At 46.8% G+C, this 19,804-nt stretch overlaps 1 protein-coding gene across 1 annotated transcript in view; it reads right to left on the bottom strand.

The window, feature by feature from the left end:
- The window catches only part of ATRN (attractin), a 173,898-nt gene that overhangs the window by 2,132 nt on the left and 151,962 nt on the right, over positions 1-19,804 (bottom strand). The window contains exon 27 of the mRNA XM_057401256.1: positions 15,512-15,619. Within this exon, the coding sequence (XP_057257239.1) occupies positions 15,512-15,619 (108 nt within the window). The remainder of the gene's footprint in view (positions 1-15,511; positions 15,620-19,804) is intronic.

The following is a 19,804-nucleotide window of genomic DNA, read 5'->3' as shown; positions in this document are numbered from 1 at the left end:
ACTTTAGCTTCATGTAACACCTTCACAGCACTGTAAGGACTGACATAGAATCACAGAATAGTTAGGGTTGGAAAGGACCTTAAGATCATCCAGTTCCAACCCCCTGCCATGGGCAGGGACACCTCACACTAAACCATGGCACCCAAGGCTCTGTCCAACCTGGCCTTGAACACTGCCAGGGATGGAGCATTCACAACCTCCCTGGGCAACCCATTCCAGTGCCTCACCACCCTCACAGTGAAGAATTTCCTCCTTATATAAAATCTAAACTTCCCCTGTTTCAGTTTGAACCCGTTACCCCTTGTCCTGTCACTACAGTCCCTAATGAAGAGTCCCTCCCCAGCATCCCTATAGGCCCCCTTCAGATACTGGAAGCTGCTATGAGGTCTCCACGCAGCCTTCTCTTCTCCAGGCTGAACAGCCCCAACTTTCTCATCCTGTCTTCATACAGGAGGTGCTCCAGTCCCTGATCATCCTCGTGGCCTCCTCTGGACTTGTTCCAACAGTTCCATGTTCTTTTTACGTTGAGGACACCAGAACTGCACACAATACTCAAGACACAATATGCTGTAAAGAACATTTACCCCTAAACACCCTATTTCACTGTTGTTTGCTTCAAGCCACGTTCCCTCAGCTTTGTCTTTCATTTATGATCTTTCCCAAGCAGTTGTATTCATTTTCCAGTGGTCTCCCATACCACTCTGGACTATACTCTGAGGCAGCTGGTTGCTCTGGGAGCTGGAAGTGCTTTAGGAAGCCTACCGGACTGTACTGCCCTTTTAAAGCTGAAATCAGTAGGGTGGGTTTGTGACCCTGGCTCTGTATCTGGTTGCAATGCCCTAAGATGGACCACTCTTCACATGCTTTTCTGAAGCCTGTTTATCTCAAATACAAATATTTCACACTTACTTTACAAACATGGCCATGAAATGAAGTCTTCAGATAAGATATGAATTGAATGGGGCTTGGAGCAACCTGCTCTAGCGGAAGGTGTCCCTGCCCATGCCAGAGGGCTGGAACTGGGTGAGCATTAAGGTCCCTTCCAACCCAAACCAGTCTATGATTCTGTAAGATACAATGGGCACCCTTTCTCCCACCCTGGAGGAGGAAGGGACTGTCTCCCTTGCTGACCCTCAGTGTCTTTGAACATCACCCTCCCTCTGTATTGTTATAAAGATTTGATTTCTATCATCAGCTAATGTCAGTATGTCACTAGAAAGACAAAATGCAACAGCAAAAGTCAAACTAGAATATGTTCTGCCTGAGCTGGGCCACGATCCCATACAGAATTACACACATTCTTGTTATATAGCACAAGACTAAGATGAGGATGCAAGACTATGCCTATGAGTATAGGTACAAGCAAATGCCTTCTTTTGTTCTACATAAGCAAAAAAAGCTGCGAAGCCCAGCTTTCAGCTGATTCACTCAATACTTTCTGATTCAGTAAATTCTCCCCTGGTATTAATGAAATAATTATTGCTTTTTCCATTAGGCATAAAATTGTTCTTCTGTACTTAAATGTTCAACAGAAACTCAATAGAATGCAAAGCACAGAAAACAGGAGTCAAACAACGCTATTCAATTACTGCTGCTCAATAAAAGAGAAAGAAAGAGATGACAGCAAGCAAAATGAAACTTAAAACTGTTTTCATATCTCATATCTGCTGTAATGATTGCAACAACAATTTGTATGTCTGTGCAAGGTGGATAAATACGTACTGCACAGGCTGTAATGATGTAAGCTGCTGTCTGCCTGCTTTATGACTGCAGTTTTCTTCACCTTCTCCCCAACAAAGGGATTAAACTCCAAACCATGCTTTTCCCACAAGGCACCCAAGCATAGCCTGGTGCTGCATCCCACAGGAGACTCAATAAGCAGAGGGAACAGGGAGAGCACAGGCAAGGGAACTGCAGAAGTACAGCCAAGGGACTCCTGGAGCAGGAGTGGAAGTGTGCACCAAGCACAATGTTTGGTTGCTTTTGGAGAGAGCCAAGTACTTTCCTTATGCCACTGCTGACAGAGCATTATTCCTGCTGAATCCCTGAGTGCTTGGGTGTTACAGTGAGGACTTGTGCTCACCCTCAGCACTGAGCAGAGCGAGCGGCAAGAACCAAGCGGAGGAAAAGGAGTGGGGGAAGAGGAGAATGAAGGAGCAACTGAACAAGCTACAAAGAATTTGCATTTTCTAAGACCTTTACATGTATTCACTTTTAATTACTATTGGATGAATGGCCATGGAGCTGCTGCGAGGGCTGGAGCAGCTCTGCTCTGGAGCCAGGCTGAGAGAGCTGGGCTGGGGCAGCCTGGACAAGAGAAGGCTCCTCAAGGGGAGACCTGAGAGCAGCTCCAGTGCCTGAAGGGGCTGCAGGAAAGCTGGAGAGGGGCTTGGGACAAGGGATGGAGGGACAGGCCAAGGGGAATGGCTTGAACCTGCCCCAGGGGAGACTGAGATGAGCTCTTAGGCAGAAGCTCTTCCCTGGGAGGGTGCTGAGGCGCTGGCACAGGGTGCCCAGAGAAGCTGTGGCTGCCCCATCCCTGGCAGTGTTCAAGTCCAGGTTGGACACAGGGGCTTGGAGCAAGCTGCTCTAGTGGAAGGGGTCCCTGCTCACTGCAGGAAGGTTGGCCTAGATGACTGTCAAAGTCCTTTCCAACCCAAACCATCCCATGACTCTGATTCTAATCAAAACACTTCTGCAACTCTGTTCTTTCCCCAACATACATTACTTACTGCAACTGTACTCCAACACGCTCTGCAATGGCCTGGGGATGCTCAGCAGCATGCTGATTGTCTTCCAGCCACTATGCAGAAACAGGAGAATGGAAAACCCTTCTCATGGTCACTAAATCCAGCCCTTCACTTACTCAGGTGACGGCACATACAAGTGCGATGCTCTGCTTCAAAAGCAGTTCCGCTTTCAGCCTGTGTCATCACCTCTGTGGGACCTTTCCATAGGCTCCTGGATCTCACAGCTCAGACACCAGAAATGTTTTTCTAACCTCTATTCTTTTCCACATACATTTATTCATCCACCTGATTCCTTCTGTGCCTTCAGCCTGTCCCTGGGCTATACCCTACTGCCCACCTTGGCCTTCATATGGCTCATCTGAATAAGCAACTCTGCATTTCTTCTCTGAACACAAATACTCCCTTCTCCAGCTCTCCCAACCATCCCTCCATACCTCATTTGCTCCTCTGGACCGCGGGTGACCTGAGAAGTGTTTCAGGCTTTGACAAGGATGCTGTAACAGCATCAAACCCACCCTAGTTCTCCTGCACACCATGACATGGTATGGAATGGAAGTAGTTCATTATACAGCTCTCAGTCACAGAGCTGAAAGGATTTTGAGGTAATTTAGCTCATCCCTTAGCCCCAAGCAGGAACCTTTCTCCTCCTCTGCCCTTTCCAACTCACAAACCCTGAGTGTGCAGCAGAAACTCTCATTATAAGTCCCTATGGGCACGATCTTTCCCTTCCCATGTGATTTCTATTTCATTCCTCAAGGGCAGACGTCTTCCTCCTCTCTGCTCTCCTGATCCCAGTCTAAACCATAAGAAGCTTCTATGCAGGTGCCATTGGTGCTGGAAAACCCCACAGCCAGCCATCCCCCCAGCAAAAGACAGAGACGGTGGCCACCCCAATCCCTAAAATCCAGTGTTATTTCATGGGGGTGAGTCTGACCCTCATGCTGCAGTGATTTTTTAATCCATCTGATATTCCATGGTTAGTTGAGGGCAGAGGATGTACCTCTGAGCATCCTTCCCTCCCCTGTCAGAGCAGCTGAGCATTAGTAACACGTTGTTCAGCTCTCTCTGCATGTGGTACTCTATTTCCCATGCCTAGCAAGGAAGTATTCTTCCCATAACCATGCATCCAAAATCAGGCAGTTACAAGCTGAGCTGGGAGGAATTAAGCACAAGATCATCTTCCTGCAGCTCCTCTCGACCTTAAATCTCAGAGGGGAAAACGTGGTCCACCGTCCATCGATACCAGCCGCCTTCCTGACACAAGCTGCAGTTCCGAGCACCAAAACCCCAGCATAAAGAACCAAATCCTGCCAATTTGGTTTTGACAGCACCAGTTCAGACACCTGCTTTTTGAACTGTGACTCATGCTGCATCTCGTCTCCAAAGCGTGCGCTCGCCAGGCCAAGTGACAAAGCGCAGCCTGATGAAATGACTCGCATGCGGAGTGACGGCAATGATGAATCGGAGGCAAGCAAGAGGTCAGCCCGGAGTGAAGGGCACACTGTGAGCTCTGCGAGACACAAAGCGACCCAGCAGAGCAGCCTGGGGACTGTATTCTGTAGGCAGGGAGGAAAACACGTGGCTAATTCAACCAGCGACTGAATGGTGACCACAGTGAGCTACGTGGCACGCTGGGGGCCAGGTTGGACTGGGCTTGGAGCAAGCTGCTCTAGTGGAAGGGGTCCTTGCCCGTGGCAGGGGTTGGAGCTGGAGGAGCTTTAAGGTCTCTTCCAACCCAAACCAGTGTGGGACTGCAGATCTCACTCACCGCTGGCCTTGCTCTAAGCCTGCTTGTGTCTTTACATGACCCACGTAGATCCCACCATGGCACAAAGCAGCTGAGGAGAAGCTGGCTGACTACATCAAGTTGACATTTTCATGCGGAGGCTTCAGAAGAGCTTTTGCCTCCTTTCCTTCCCCACCTCTGCAGTGTGCCTGCCTCTTGCGTGGTTTCTGAATGCTCTCACTGAAAGAGATCCAAGCTGCTATTCTGCAAGAAGGTTTGGGATTGGACTTGGGAACCAAGATCAGATCATTATAAACACTTGTGCTTCAGTCGGACAGGTGGCTTTTAATGGCCCACTTAGGGACAAGGAGAAAATCAAGTAGATTTCCAAACCTTGTAAGACCTTTCATGAGATGGTTAAAACCAGCCTCTGCCACAGACTTCTATTTAGAGTGTTTTGCTAAACCCATCGTTGAATTATAAAAGCAATTCCTTTTTATTGAAGGCTTCATGGCACAATAAAGTAGACATTATTCAAACCTATGCAAATAAGGTGCATCCCTCAGACACTTGGCACACAGTGACTGCTTTGAGCGGTGCCTGAACAGCAGAGTCCCACACTGGGACTGAGGCACAGAGACGAGAGCAGAGCCCAGCTGCTGGAGTGATGGACAAAGAGCACAGTTAATGGGATAAGAGGATCTTGGCTTCAGTGGATTGGGTCAATCTGTATGAGGCAAACTGCCATCCGAGAGCCCATCGGAAAGGAGCCATGCCCTTCATAAAACACAGAGCACGCCTGCACCCGGCCAACTGCACAGCAGCAGCAAGAAATGTGGAGCCAGATCGTCTCCCTGCTGGCTGCAGCCAGGATGGAGGTCAGTGAAGGGGATGCTGCACTGCCCTGGTTGTATCTGTGCTACGAAAAGGGAACTGCAGCTGGTCTGCCCATGACATACCGCCCCTAAAGGCTCTTTTTGTTCTCACAAAAGTATTGTGAGTGTGCTGGAGTGACAACTGAATGCAGCTCATCATAGAATCCCAGCATGGTTTGTGTTGGAAGGGACCTTAAAGCTCATCCAGGTCCCAACCCCTACCACGGGCAGGGACCCCTTCCACTGGAGCAGCTTGCTCCAAGCCCCTGTGTCCAACCTGGCCTTGAACACTGCCAGGGATGGGGCAGCCACAGCTTCTCTGGGCACCCTGTGCCAGCGCCTCAGCACCCTCCCAGGGAAGAGCTTCTGCCTAAGAGCTCATCTCAGTCTCCCCTCTGGCAGGTTCAAGCCATTCCCCTTGGCCTGTCCCTACATCCCTTGTCCCAAGCCCCTCTCCAGCTTTCCTGCAGCCCCTTCAGGCACTGGAGCTGCTCTCAGGTCTCCCCTTCAGGAGCCTTCTCTTGTCCAGGCTGCCCCAGCCCAGCTCTCTCAGCCTGGCTCCAGAGCAGAGCTGCTCCAGCCCTCGCAGCATCTCCATGGCCTCCTCTGGCCTCACTCCAACAGCTCCACGTCCCTCTTGTGCTGCTGCCCCAGAGCTGGATCAGGGCTGCAGGGGTGGTCTCCCCAGAGCACAGCAGAGGGGCAGGATCCCCTCCCTGAGCTGCTGCTCACAAACAGCCTCAACCTTCCTCCTGCAGTGGACTTGGATGGCTCCTCCACACCACCCACGCCGTGATCAGTGGAAACAGTGGGAAAAACCCCAACAACTAAGAATCAGAGGAGTGCAAATTTCAAACAAAGACCAAAAAAAAACCAGCAAAGACCTCTCAGCTCTCAGCCTCGTGCAGATCTGAGCACGCCTTACCGGGCAATGTGCACCCTGAGGAAGGTCCACTGCAGCATATGGCTTTTAACCGGGAAGCGCTACCTCATGTTTGGTGTTAGGCAGCGCTTGGAAGCAGTGAAGTTTCATCTTTTGGATGAAAACACAAAGCTCCTGCTATTTTACTAAGTGGTGACACAAGGCAGGGAATTCTGTTTTCAGCTGTTTTCCACTTTACTGTCCAAAACCAGCCCCAAAAAAGCCAGGTCACCCAAGCAATTCAAAGCGGTAAGAAACCTATTAGGTCATCTAAGTAGTCCAGCTTCTCCAGCAGGATTTCCTCCACAAAGATGGGATTTCCAGGCCTTTGGGCTATTTCTAGGTGACCCAGGTGCAGAGTACACCACCAGTTCCCTTGGGAGACAATTTCACAGCCAAATGCTTTCCCCCATCAAGTTGGATTGCGCGATGTTCAACCTCCCCATCTCCCTTTTCTTTCATCTCATTGTTCCTATTTGCGCTGCTTATATTTGACAAATTCGAGAGGTTAATAACGTGCCACATAAAAACTAATGGGCAGAACAATAAATATTCTGTGTCATTTCAAAAACACAGCATCAATTTTGGGTAGGTCCCGGAATGCGCCGCCGGAATATTGCTTTTCAACATGTATTAACGAAGAAATACTATAGAGAATATTTCTGTCCTTAACAAGAAAACATTATTTCTGTGGTTTGATCAAATAACCCGGACATGGTTTTCAATTTCCAGCAAGGAAATTAAAATAAAGGGAAAATCTTATGGTGGGAGAAGAGGAACGTTATTGAAACAGTTCAACTTTATTATTTGACTCCACTTCTTCAGGTGGTTTTTCACTCGGTAGCAAAAAGGGTCAAACTGCATTTGCAAGTTTCCAAATGGAGCCATTAAAAGCGGAGTGAATGTTGGTAAAATCAGTTACAAGCAATTTTCTATAAAGAAGAGAGTATTAAGCTTTAAAGAAATCATATTCTCAGGGTAATATGTACGTCCTCCAGGATCGAGAGGAATGAAATTTCAGCAATGATTTGCAGTAAATGAGTCCAGATTAGAAACGTACATTTACCTCCTCCCTGATAGCTACCATGGAAGTGACACAAGGGCTGGGGAATGAATTGCTCACAACTCAGCCGCAAACCTGCATAGGAGGAACTGAATCAACTGAGTAAAAATCATATGCAATGATTTCTTCATCTTCAATGAATTGTAACAGGCTCAAATTGAAAAGGCACACCCGAGCATCCCGAGCTCCCAATAACAGGGAGCACACACGCGAAGCAGCCTCCACGGGGCACCGAGTTTGCTCCCGCTGCGTTTAACAACTGCTTGCTGTTTTAAAGCACCCTTTGTCAACCCAGCAAAATGGAAACACAAGCTCTGGGTGAAGGAAAAGATTCCTATTTCAAAAGCAGTCACCCTGAAATGACAGCATCTCGTGTTGCAGCTTGGAGCTCACGGAAACCAACGCTCGCCCTCCTGGCACAAATCCCTGCTGGTGCCCTGGGGAGGAGAAGGGATGGACAAGGCCATGGGTAGCAATATATATATATATATATATATATATATATATATATATAAAAACCTATATAGATAGATATATATATATGGCGGTGGGCTATTCATTTTGATTTTACATGAGTGAAGAGGCAGGGTTTTTCTGGTTCTATTCAACCACTTGGATGGGTTTTGCACTCGAAAAAGTATAAGCTAAAACCGCTACAAAACAGGACAGCTGGATGAAGATGGCAACCACAAGACACACAAAACAACTACTTGGCATCAAGGAATGCAAACAGGTCTCTGACATCAAGGAATGCAAACAGGTCCCTGATAACGTTCTGGAGAAGCTGCTGGTGTTATTAGTACTTCAATCACAGCAGATATTTGTTTGCACTAGAGGGAAAAAAAGAACTCAGAAAAACCCTCTCCTGTGCGAAGCTTTGCGCTCCATCCTCTCCCTCCAGCAAATTCCTCCTTATTGGCTAAAAAATCAGGGTCCTTCCTGCTGAAACAGTTACAGTCCTCAAATCTACAGCCAGTTAAATCTCAATTATCAGCCAAATAGTCCCTAAATACAAGGCCGGTTTAACAGATGCCTCCATTGATCTCGTGATAGCTCCCTCCCAAATATTTATATCCTGTACTGTATTATGGAAAAGCAAAAGTTTCCCCCCCTCCAAGTCCTTAATTTTGCAACAGAAATCAAAACAAGATACCCAGCACCAGTTAACTGGAAATAATTCATTAGGTGAAGGGTTTATCAGGTGTTTTTGTGGTTGGTTTCTCAGCAGGGATCACAGCCAGGCTATGTGCAGTTGCAGCGCAGCACATTTCAGCTGCCCAGATAACACTCCCTTCTTACTATGTTACTCCCTTCTTACTCCATCCAGCATGGGGTTCCTTCAAGAAGGATCATACGCTCTTCCATGGATTAGAAAGTGGGCCAGTATAAGGAGAATTAACACCAAATGTAAAGTACAAGCTGGAATGCCCCATCCCTGGCAGTGTTCAAGGCCAGGTTGGACACAGGGGCTTGGAGCAAGCTGCTCTAGTGGAAGGGGTCCCTGCCCATGGCAGGGGTTGGAACTGGATGAGCTTTAAGGTCCCTTCTACCCCAAACCTGTGATTCTATGAGTCTTGTGCTCCCTCATCACCCTGATGCCACAGGAAGCCTCCTGCCTCCACTTGCACACACGAAGTCTAACAAATGGAAAGGCTTTTGCTGAAGACAAGGAGACAGCTACACACTGACACGCTCTGAACACTATCTGGAGACGAGAAGGCTGCGTGGAGACCTCAGAGCAGCCCTCCAGTATCTGAACGGGGGCTACAGGGATGGTGGGGAGGGACTCTTCATTAGGGACTGCAGTGATAGGACAAGGGGTAACGGGTTAAAACTGAAACAGGGGAAGTTTAGATTGGATCTAAGGAGGAAATTCTTTCCTGTGAGGGTGGTGAGGCACTGGAATGGGTTGCCCAGGGAGGTTGTGAATGCTCCATCCCTGGCAGTGCTCAAGGTCAGGCTGGACGAAGCCTTGGGTGCCATGGTTTAGTGTGAGGTGTCCCTGCCCATGGCAGGGGGGTTGGAACTGGATGATCTTAAGGTCCTTTCCAACCCTAACTATTCTATGATTCTATGTTAATGCAAGGAAAAGCTCCTAGAAGCAGCCAGTGCTAGAAACCCCAGAAATAATACATTAGAAATCAAACTGCATTCCAAAGGCAAGCTAACAACCCCAAGCAGCCTGCCTCAGACAGGTCAGGCGAAATGAAACCAGCCTTTCTGGCCTCAGAGGCTGCATGTGAACCATCTCCAGTAACTGCCACATCACATTAAGCTTATTCAGTTTATGGTTTCCCTCCTCAAATTCATTCCCTTTCCTCCAACCATTACCCTTTTGAGGAGAACGAATGATTCTCCTTTTCATCTTATTTATACCATCCTTAAAAAACCCTAATTTGCTCTCCACCCCCCTCTAATGCATCTTGATAGCCTGGGCATTTCTGCTTAAGACTATTTCTATATATCACAGCTCAACCCTGACAGCCTTTCCAACCTATCTGCTTGTATGAGGACCCCATGTCTCTCAGCTCTGTGGCACGGTGACTATGTGCTCACCATGCTTCCCCTAACCCAGCTCATTTTAAGTGAAGTGGGTTGGGAGGGGGGGGTCACAGAAGCTGGCCCATCAGTGAACTGATGGGCTAACAGCAGGTCAGTAACATGTGAAGAAAGGGGGGAAGGGAGTCATCAGAAGTGACAACCAAAACGGGCTAAAAGCTGTAAAAACATCACTTCCTTGGCCCTTTGCTGTTCTTCACTGAACTTCCCCATTAAGTGAAGTAACCCAACATAGAGCTACACGTAAACATGAAGTTGTGCTGTGGAAGCAGAGGATGCTTCATTCCAAATCACCCCTCACTGCAGTGGTACCCAAGAAGCTTCCCCAAACCCACTGCCCTATGGGACACGCCTTTAACTACTCATTTGCTTCTGCCCACGGCAGGGGGGTTGGAACTGGATGGTCTGTAAAGTCCCTTTCAACCCAATCCAGTCAGATCCCTCCTATTCCTCTGCTGGTCACAACTTCATTGCAACATAAAAGGAATTTAATAGGGGCTCAGATGCAAAACACAAGTAAACTGAAAATATCAATCCGTGGTATCCCTTGCCCCCTCCTAACTCAGCCCACCACTTCATCTCCGTGCTTCTTGAACAGATGGGATCTTCTGGCACTCTTTAAACCACTCAACAGCACTTTCTTCCCTAACAAAGCAAACAATTACTGGAGTAAGATGCTATTTCCCATCATTTTTTTCCCTGCTATTTTTAAGGAATCAGCCAGCCTGGTGAGCTGATGAAGGATTTGCAGTGCAGCTATTCTGCCCTCAGAAGCCTAACACAGCAGAATTTAATGCACGTTGGCACGAAGGCACAGAACATGCTAAATGAACTTCATGAGGAGTTTGCTCACTCAATCCTTCCCTCAAGAGCTGTGGACAGCCTGTCGATCACAGATGCAAAGATAATCACTTCTTAGCACTGGCTTCACACGTTGGATCCCTAAACACAGGGCAGCAAAGGCTGCTCTATGCGGCAGCTCTGCTAGGTGAACATCCACCTTGGTGGATGTTGTTTGTCAAATCCTATAAAGGCTTTCAAGGTATTTTTTTTTTCTTCCTTAAGGCTATTTTTTCTCTAATGCAACAATTTTCTTGTTAACCCTGGAGGTGTTTTGCTCAAGCTAAGCATTTGCTGTGCTATGCATGTGGTCCTCCCCAAGAATCTACAAGCATTAACTTTGTGCCAATACCAACTTCAAGATATCTGGAAATCAATGGCAGAATTATAAACTCAGAATCATAGAATCATTAGGGTTGAAAAGGACCTTAAGATCATCCAGTTCCAACCCCCCTGCCATGGGCAGGGACACCTCACACTAAACCATGGCACCCAAGGCTCTGTCCAACCTGGCCTTGAACACTGCCAGGGATGGAGCATTCACAACCTCCCTGGGCAACCCATTCCAGTGCCTCACCACCCTCACAGGAAAGAACTTCTTCCTTATATCCAGTCTAAACTTCCCCTGTTTAACTTTTAACCCATCACCCCCTGTCCTATCACTACAGTCCCTAATGAAGAGTCCCTCCCCAGCATCCCTATAGGCCCCCTTCAGATACTGGAAGCTGCTCTGAGGTCTCCACGCAGCTTCTCTTCTCCAGGCTGAACAGCCCCAATGTTCTCAGCCTGTCCCCAAATTCTTTCTGGAAAGCTTCTTCTAAAAGTGGCTGCAGAGGACTACAGGACTCAGATTAAGCAGATAACAAGACCTAAAAAGACCTGAGTTACATTAATACCAGTTCAGACACTTGGATGAGGTCCAGATACCCAGGGACGTTAAATATAGACCACTGCAATATGCAGCACCTCCAAATACACAAAAGCTGCAGAGAAAAGCCAATGGATTTTGTAATAACTAAGCAAACTTAGCAGTAGATTTGCAATCCAATGGGTATTTGTTGAGTGGGAAATCAACCCAAGCAGCTAGTTACGTGTTGCCTAGCTGCAGTCTGTAATATGAATAGCCTCCCTGCAGGTAAATCACTTTCTATTACTTCTAAGTACCCCAGGAAAAATACTAATTGAAAACATGGTTCTAATACTGTCCAGCTGGAAAACATTAGCTTGGGATGAAACCAGTTTGACACTGGCTGCCAACTGGCCTTCCACAATGGAAAAGGAAATTAATCTCTTGCAGACAAGACGTCCCATTTTCCACTTCTCCTTTGTAGCCCTCAAATCAACTCGTTATTAACCAAAGGCTTTGATTCACATGAGGAAAGAAAAACACCAATGCAGTTATGATAACACAGGGCTGGATTTCTTGCTTTAAAATGAAGGCGCTCAGAGTTGGACACAGCGAATGGCAGAAGAACTGAAGAACAGCTTAGTCAGCAATGCAGCACCACTTCACTCTTTTCTTGCCTAATAACTGACAAAACACAAAGTAAAATGCACTGTTACAGTTCTGTCTCATCCCAGCCCATCTTTCTTCAGCTCCCTCCTGCTAAGACCCTTTTTCCCTATGCAGGTGCAAAAAGGATGAGGAGAAAACCCACAGCCGATCCCATGGATGTTGAGACTGCTTTTTCACTTCAATTTAAATGTATTTAGGTGCAGTATCCAAGAGGCCAGACTAAGAAGTGTCATTCCCCAAGCTGCTCACAGCCCCCATACTTCCTGAGCCTCCTCTCCCTGTGATTTCGACTTTGCTGAAACATTCCAGGCTTTTATTCATGCTTTTATCCTCTATCCAAGTTCTCCAAGATGGTAAAAAACTATATAAAGCACCCCCAAAATGTAGTGATTCTCCCTGCCATGGAGAAGCACCCTTGTTCTGCATTCACATCTTCCAGCAGATGAAGGTACCTGCTGGCACAAAAGCCCATGTCCATGTTCCGTATCTGGCTTCATGTAACTGCACAGGTTTTGTGCCATTTGCCTCAATCAGACCATCTCATTTATGCCTAAAGTTGACTGAGAAACATTTGTATGAGTTAACCAGCACAGAGGGCAATTAGCAATTGCTAACAGTTTCTGGGTCTAAAAGGGGACATATGTCCACAGTCTGACTTAGTATGCTTAAAACCAGCTTCTCCACCCCCTCTTGAGTAACCCAAGGAGGTCAGAGAAGTGAGATATGGAAGATGACAGACATGGGAAAGCAAGGAAAGTGAGTGAGAGAAAGAGGAAATCCTGGCTGTGGTGCTGCCTATGGAAGCACTTCAAAAGAGAAGAGTTCAACATTCCTATGATCACAAAAGTGATTGAGGAGATGACAAAACACAGAGGCATGGAGGAGAAATCAGGCCATAGAGCCCAAATGAAAAGGTAAAAAGCATTGCCAGCTGACCTAGAGGAGAAATTACACACTGATCCCAGTTTACTATCTCCTGTGCAGCTCTGAGTGCTGACAAACTTGTCAGAGAGACCAAAACGCTAGGGATGGCTTAGTCCTGTCCTGATCCGACTGAAGAGGTGCTCTTAGTTACCTTATTCCCAGAAAATGGGAAGAGGAGGAGGAAAGGGGCCCCAGACAAACAGACTGCAACCCAAACACATCAGCAGCCAGCCTCACCAACCCACCTCCAGCCTGATGGGAACCTCTATATGCATCCCACAGCTTCTCCAACGAAGCAACCAAAAAAAGGCTCATCCTGATTTGCTGAGGGACAATCCTATTTTACATGCATTTCAAATTCTTGGGGAGCTATTAATGGCTAATGACTCCCAGAGCCTACCAGCCTTGTAAGAGAAATTACAGCAGCTCACAAAAACCGAGTGATCTGGAGTCAAATGAAAGTCAATGGGGAGTAGAACTACTCAGAACCTCCAAGGAGAGGTCCCAGAGGCAGGTGAGCTTAGCTGCCCAGTCACTGAGTATCACAGAATCATAGAACAGGTAGGGTTGGAAAGGACCTTAAGATCATCCAGTTCCAACCCCCCTGCTATGGGCAGGGACACCTCACACTAAACCATGGCACCCAAGGCTCTGTCCAACCTGGTCTTTAACACTGCCAGGGATGGAGCATTCACAACCTCCCTGGGCAACCCATTCCAGTGCCTCACCACCCTCACAGGAAAGAATTTCCTCCTTAGATCCAATCTAAACTTCCCCTGTTTCAGTTTTAACCCATCACCCCTTGTCCTGTCGCTACAGTCCCTAATGAAGAGTCCCTCCCCAGCATCCCTATAGGCCCCCTTCAGAAGCTGCTCTGAGGTCTCCACGCAGCCTTCTCTTCTCCAGGCTGAACAGCCCCAACTTTATCCCAAATTACTCAGTACCTTTGTAAATGTAACTTCATTTCCACACTATGCTCCAAGTTTCACCTCTGCAAAACATGGGACAATTAATCCCTGACTTCAGAGAAAGGTAAGGGGGAGCTCAGGAATTTTTCAAGCTTGGGACTAAAGGTTTGGGTGGAACACAGTAAATAACCAGAACCAATAATGAAACTAGGAGAATATATCAAAAAGCTTTGTTCTTTACTGTAAGGGTGCTGAGGCACTGGAATGGGTTGCCCAGGGAGGTTGTGAATGCTCCATCCCTGGCAGTGTTCAAGGCCAGGTTGGACAGAGCCTTGGGTGCCATGGTTTAGTGTGAGGTGTCCCTGCCCATGGCAGGGGGTTGGAACTGGATGATCTTAAGGTCCTTTCCAACCCTAATGATTCTATGATTCTACGTAGTGCCCACCCAGAACATGGTTCAGGACATCAATCAGGTGGAAAAAGTATTACAACTTGCCATGAAATCCTATATTCTCACATAAATAAGGAAAAGCTATAGCTATCCAGGCATCCTTAATTGCGGCATTTCCTGATAAGAAGGCCAAGATTTAAATATCCCTACTCAGCAAACAGAAGTCCTGGGGTCAGACTGTTTTCATGTGCTTTGCAATAATTAAAATACACATTTTTTTTCAGTAGAAAAACAGATCTTGCTCCCTTGTCCCAGTAACAGAACATGAGAAACTTAGTGCCTGGACGAATGACTTCCAAAATACCTTAAGTCTAAATAAAATAAGATAAAACAGCTGTGTTAGGAGAGAAAATAATCAGTGTTCTCAGGTTCTTAACTTCTCCCTTTCATATACAAGCCTGCTAGTCAAAGCATCACATCAAAAAGATCTTTTAATTCATTAGTCTCCTTTTAAACAGGCTTTTCTTAAAACTATGAGTTCTAAGAACACGCCAGCCTGGTGCAAGACAGTGATTTCTCCCCACTCCTATTTGCACATCACAAGATGTATTTGAACTTCTATATGATATAATCGGAAATACGTTAGCTCTATTGTAGTACACAGACATGATTATATTCCTGTTTACTTTGAGATATCACAGAAAAATGGCTTTTATTTGCAGCACCTATAGCTATCTGTAGCCAAATGTTCTACTGAGTAAAGCTGCATCCTTCTCGATTACTAGGGATAAAAACTAACAAGGCAAACACAAAATCCATGCCCTACACCCAGGGTAACTTTAATCTAAACCAGCCCCCAAGTAGCAATCGCATTCCTGAAGGGATAAAAGCAAACCAAACCAGTATTTGCTGGCCTCCCCAAACTTACTGCTTCTTGCAGGTATGTAACAGAGGGTTTGGGATTATCGAGTTAACTAGAGTTGAAAAGAAGCATCCATGATTAACTATGAGGACCATCCTCAAGCACCAGCTCTCACCTTTATGCTTCCCCCAATGAGATCTGGTGGCTCTTCATCTGTTTCTAAGGCAACGTTGATGGAGGCGAAGGGGCGACTTGCCATCTGTTGCATCTCCCGGAGTAGTTGCTAATTTAATAAACAGAAAAATATTATTATCATCTTGTTCCAACACAGAGATGGAAAAAACCACCACATGTATCCAAGGGGGTTTACCCTGTACGAAGGGATACCAAGGAATATAAAGAAATAACCTCCCGGTGTTTTAACAGGCTTAAGGGTACAAAGAGAATGGTAAATATTCACATTACTACAATGGAATAGGTTACTGTGAGTAAAGCTACACAGCCTGAGCCTGACCCGTTTGTGATGGCAAACGCAGCAGCTTCACTGTCCACAAAGCAGTTATTTACTTTTTAAGCTGTGATACCCTGGCTGTTTGTTACCATCCAGCTGGGGCACGACAGGACTCCATAGGATTTGTGGGAACCACTGGAAAATGCAACTAGCAGCAGCATGGAACTGCTGTAAGACAGGATTTGATATTGTTTATAACAGCACTGGCAAAACGCTGTCAGGCTTCTATTGAATAATCATCACTTTTTTAGTGTTTGTTTCCTTCTGAATGCAGCAAATGGATCAAAGGGGAAGAACACGTCCTTGTTGCACTGTGTTTTATTAAAACAGAAAACCTTTCCCTGGGTAAATCTCTGCAGGCCTTTATGACATGAGGCATCCTTTTATTGTCCTCTTAAGCACTTTGAAGCATGATGATGCAGCTCCCTTTCCTGAACACATACAGAAAAAAGACATTTCCTACATGGCTGGGCTGCAAACAGCAATTCAGTTTTAGCTGAGCTGTGGCTATGCTTCTTTTTGGCTTTGGTGCCTAATCTCTAAGACTAAGAGCAAGCTACACAACCCAGAAGCGGGTGCAGAAGCCATAACCCTAATTCCCAGAAGCAACGGGTCTGATGTGACTCAGTGCCCCTGTTTAATAAGGGAAGAGGCATGCACTTTGTATAGGGTGGAAAAACCCAGCAGTCTTAAGTGCAGCAAATGCCTACTGAATCACTTGTTGTATGCAGCTTTACACACTTAGCATTCCTACTCAGCTGCAGCAATACTAGTTATACTCTATTTTTAAGCCAGATTGAGGCACCATCAAATGTCCTCCGTACTTGCCACCATCACCACCCACATTTCCCCATTAATTCTGGACAATTTGACATTCCAAGTCCTAACTGATCATTTAGAGCACTCAAACAGGGCTAAAGAAAGACAACAAAATGAATTGTGCCCCAAATAAACCCCATCCAGAACAGCAGAAGAGGACAGAGCAGATGGGCAAAAGGAAGACGATGCTACAAGACGTTGTCTATGCAGAAGAGCCCTGAGGAGATGGACTTGGGGGTGCTGGGTGAGGAGAAGCTCCCCATGACCCAGCAGCAGCTCAGGGAGGGGATCCTGCCCCTCTGCTGTGCTCTGGGGAGACCTTAGAGCAGCTCCAGTGCCTGAAGGGGCTGCAGGAAAGCTGGAGAGGGGCTTGGGACAAGGGATGTAGGGACAGGCCAAGGGGAATGGCTTGAACCTGCCAGAGGGGAGACTGAGATGAGCTCTTAGGCAGAAGCTCTTCCCTGGGAGGGTGCTGAGGCGCTGGCACAGGGTGCCCAGAGAAGCTGTGGCTGCCCCATCCCTGGCAGTGCTCAAGGCCAGGTTGGACACAGGGGCTTGGAGCAAGCTGCTCTAGTGGAAGGGGTCCCTGCCTGTGGCAGGGGTTGGAGCTGGAGGAGCTTTAAGCTCCCTTCCAACCCAAACCAGGCTGGGGTTCTATGATTCTATCCAGCCTGCAACTCGTTTGGACAATATGTATTACATCACCTTTCTCTTAAGCTCATAAACCTTCTACGGTCTTTTCTCTGCGAAGCCACCCTTTGGTTTTGGAGTGGTTTTAGTGTAGAAAACTGGAACACTGTCTCTTTAAGAAGCTTGGGATTCAGGCAATGTGGCAGGCAGGCACGACAAGGTCAATACAACTAAGCTTTGGGCGTATATAAGCCTCTGTGCTTCTCAGATGGATCTCACACTAATAAAATATACAACAATTCACTGCCATAAAAGCCCTGTGGCAAAGTTTTCCTTCATTTCTGAAAGGGGAAAAAAAGAAAGGAAAACAGAAAATATTTAGGAGCAGATTGTAGATACTGTCACAAAGCAAAAACCCCAGCGAGCTGACACCAGCGGAGCCGTACTAAGCACTTGCAAGCAAACTTGTGGGTAACTCACACTCGGGTAAGAGAACACGAGGAGTTTTGGAATATTTAAAGCACACCAGCAGATTGCAGACGAAAGCAAGTGTGAAACAGATTGCTGGGTTGTTGTTTCTGCAATTGTCCCCTTCAGCTATCATAAAGCGCTTTGTTGAATGGCTATAAAATCAAAGAACAAGCTGTCCTGATGAAGATGTCCAAGAGACTTTGGAACTGAAAGCCATCAGTTCTTTGAAGGAAGCTTAGTTTACTCAAGGAAATGGGCAATTTGGCAACATGACTCCTACTGAAGTCAATAGTAGCTTCAAGATCTAAACCCCAGAGCAGTGCTGTGAAGGCAGAGATGTGACACAACACCAGCAGTGGGAAAAGCAGTGCCGACAGCATCGTTACTGTCTCTGTGCTCTGAAGTGGCTGAGGAAAGGCATTGCGTTTGGGGCTGTTCCAGCTGAGCCTCACTAAAACAATGGCCAGACCAGGTAAGACAAAAGGTCCCAGCTACAATCAGAGCAGCAAATGCCTAAGGGAGCAACCTGTTCCCAACACCGGTTTATGGCGCAGCACAAGTGATGCTACTAAATTTGAACCCCCTCAAAATGAAGAAGAAATCTGAGAAGTCACTGTCCTGTAACCAGAATGACACTCTTTCCCCAATGCATGCACTGTGCATGTTTAACCCTAGAATCCCAGCATGGTTTGGGTTGGAAGGGACCTTGAAGCTCCTCCAGTTCCAACCCCTGCCACGGGCAGGGACCCCTTCCACTAGAGCAGCTTGCTCCAAGCCCCTGTGTCCAACCTGGCCTTGAACACTGCCAGGGATGGGGCAGCCACAGCTTCTCTGGGCACCCTGTGCCAGCGCCTCAGCACCCTCCCAGGGAAGAGCTTCTGCCTTGTATGTAACCTAACTCTCCCGTTTTAAGTCTGAACCCGTAACCTGTGCACGTGTACACCCTTCAGTGTTTTTTGGTACATTAAAATTTTAATTAAAAGAAGTTATTGTGTTGTGAGGGAGAAATGGTGGTGCTTCCCTAGCCGAGACATCGAGCACAGCATCGCGAATCAGCAGCCGTTAGCATCACGGTACCATGAAGCTGGCTCCCCCTCATTCCTAATGATTGGCTTTCTGAGATTTGATATAACGAACCTCAATGCTCTTTCAAGCAAAGCTTTGGTTTCTAGATCACACAATTAATAAGACAACCTGGGAATATTTTAAATCACTTAGGTCTGAAGAGGATTTAAAAGGCAAAACGTTTGACAGGCTTACAATAAAAACACATCAAAAAGCAGGAATTGGAGCCCCTGGCCTTTAATATTTAAGTAACTGCAAACTGAGAACCTGCAACTTTCATTTGCATTGATTTCCTTTTTTTCCTCCCACTATCACCAGCAAAACTCTGTTCAAAAAGAATCACAAGTGAAAGCAATCGCAGAGTGGGAAGTGTTGAAACAAAGCCTGAAGGCTTTGGTGCAACCACACTAAGAGAACCTGACAATAAACAACCTCAACAGTCCACAGCGGAAAAGAGCAGCGAGGTGGGGAGACAACCGATGTCACCCATCTCATTGTGCCAGGACCAGAGGTGCAGACACGGGAGCAAACAGTGCAGAACTGCAATGTTTTATACCAGGGATTCTTTTAACTCATACCTGTTGAGTAATGGATAATCCAAAATGAATAGTGTGCTGCTGATGGGAGGAAAACCACCGGAGGAACTGAGGAAAACCTCTTCATGCAACAGCACAGGCTCTCACGTTAAAGAAAAACAGCTCTTCAGGTTACCAGGTTAATTGACTAATATAACCTATGCTGTGTTTTCTGACAAGAAAAGCCTGAACATTTTATTCATGCTAATAAAGCAGTCACCACTCTTTGTATAACCGTGCTGCTACCATCCATCTCAGCGACTGCCCCCTGCAGAGGCTCTTTTATGAGCACGGTACCTTTTGGGCTGGGGGTCTGGTATCTTCAGCCATGAAAGGGTGATGATTCTTCCAGAAGAAAGCCACACGTTTTGGATTTTATTTGCTCCTTATAAAGGAT

This window comes from Pezoporus wallicus, unplaced genomic scaffold (genome assembly GCF_028554395.1).
Source record: "Pezoporus wallicus isolate ANWC-B61680 ecotype Strahan unplaced genomic scaffold, APGP_CSIRO_Pwel_v1 contig_8837, whole genome shotgun sequence".
In the NCBI taxonomy this organism is placed as follows: Eukaryota; Metazoa; Chordata; class Aves; order Psittaciformes; family Psittacidae; genus Pezoporus; species Pezoporus wallicus.
This window is presented reverse-complemented; position numbering and strand designations above follow the sequence as displayed.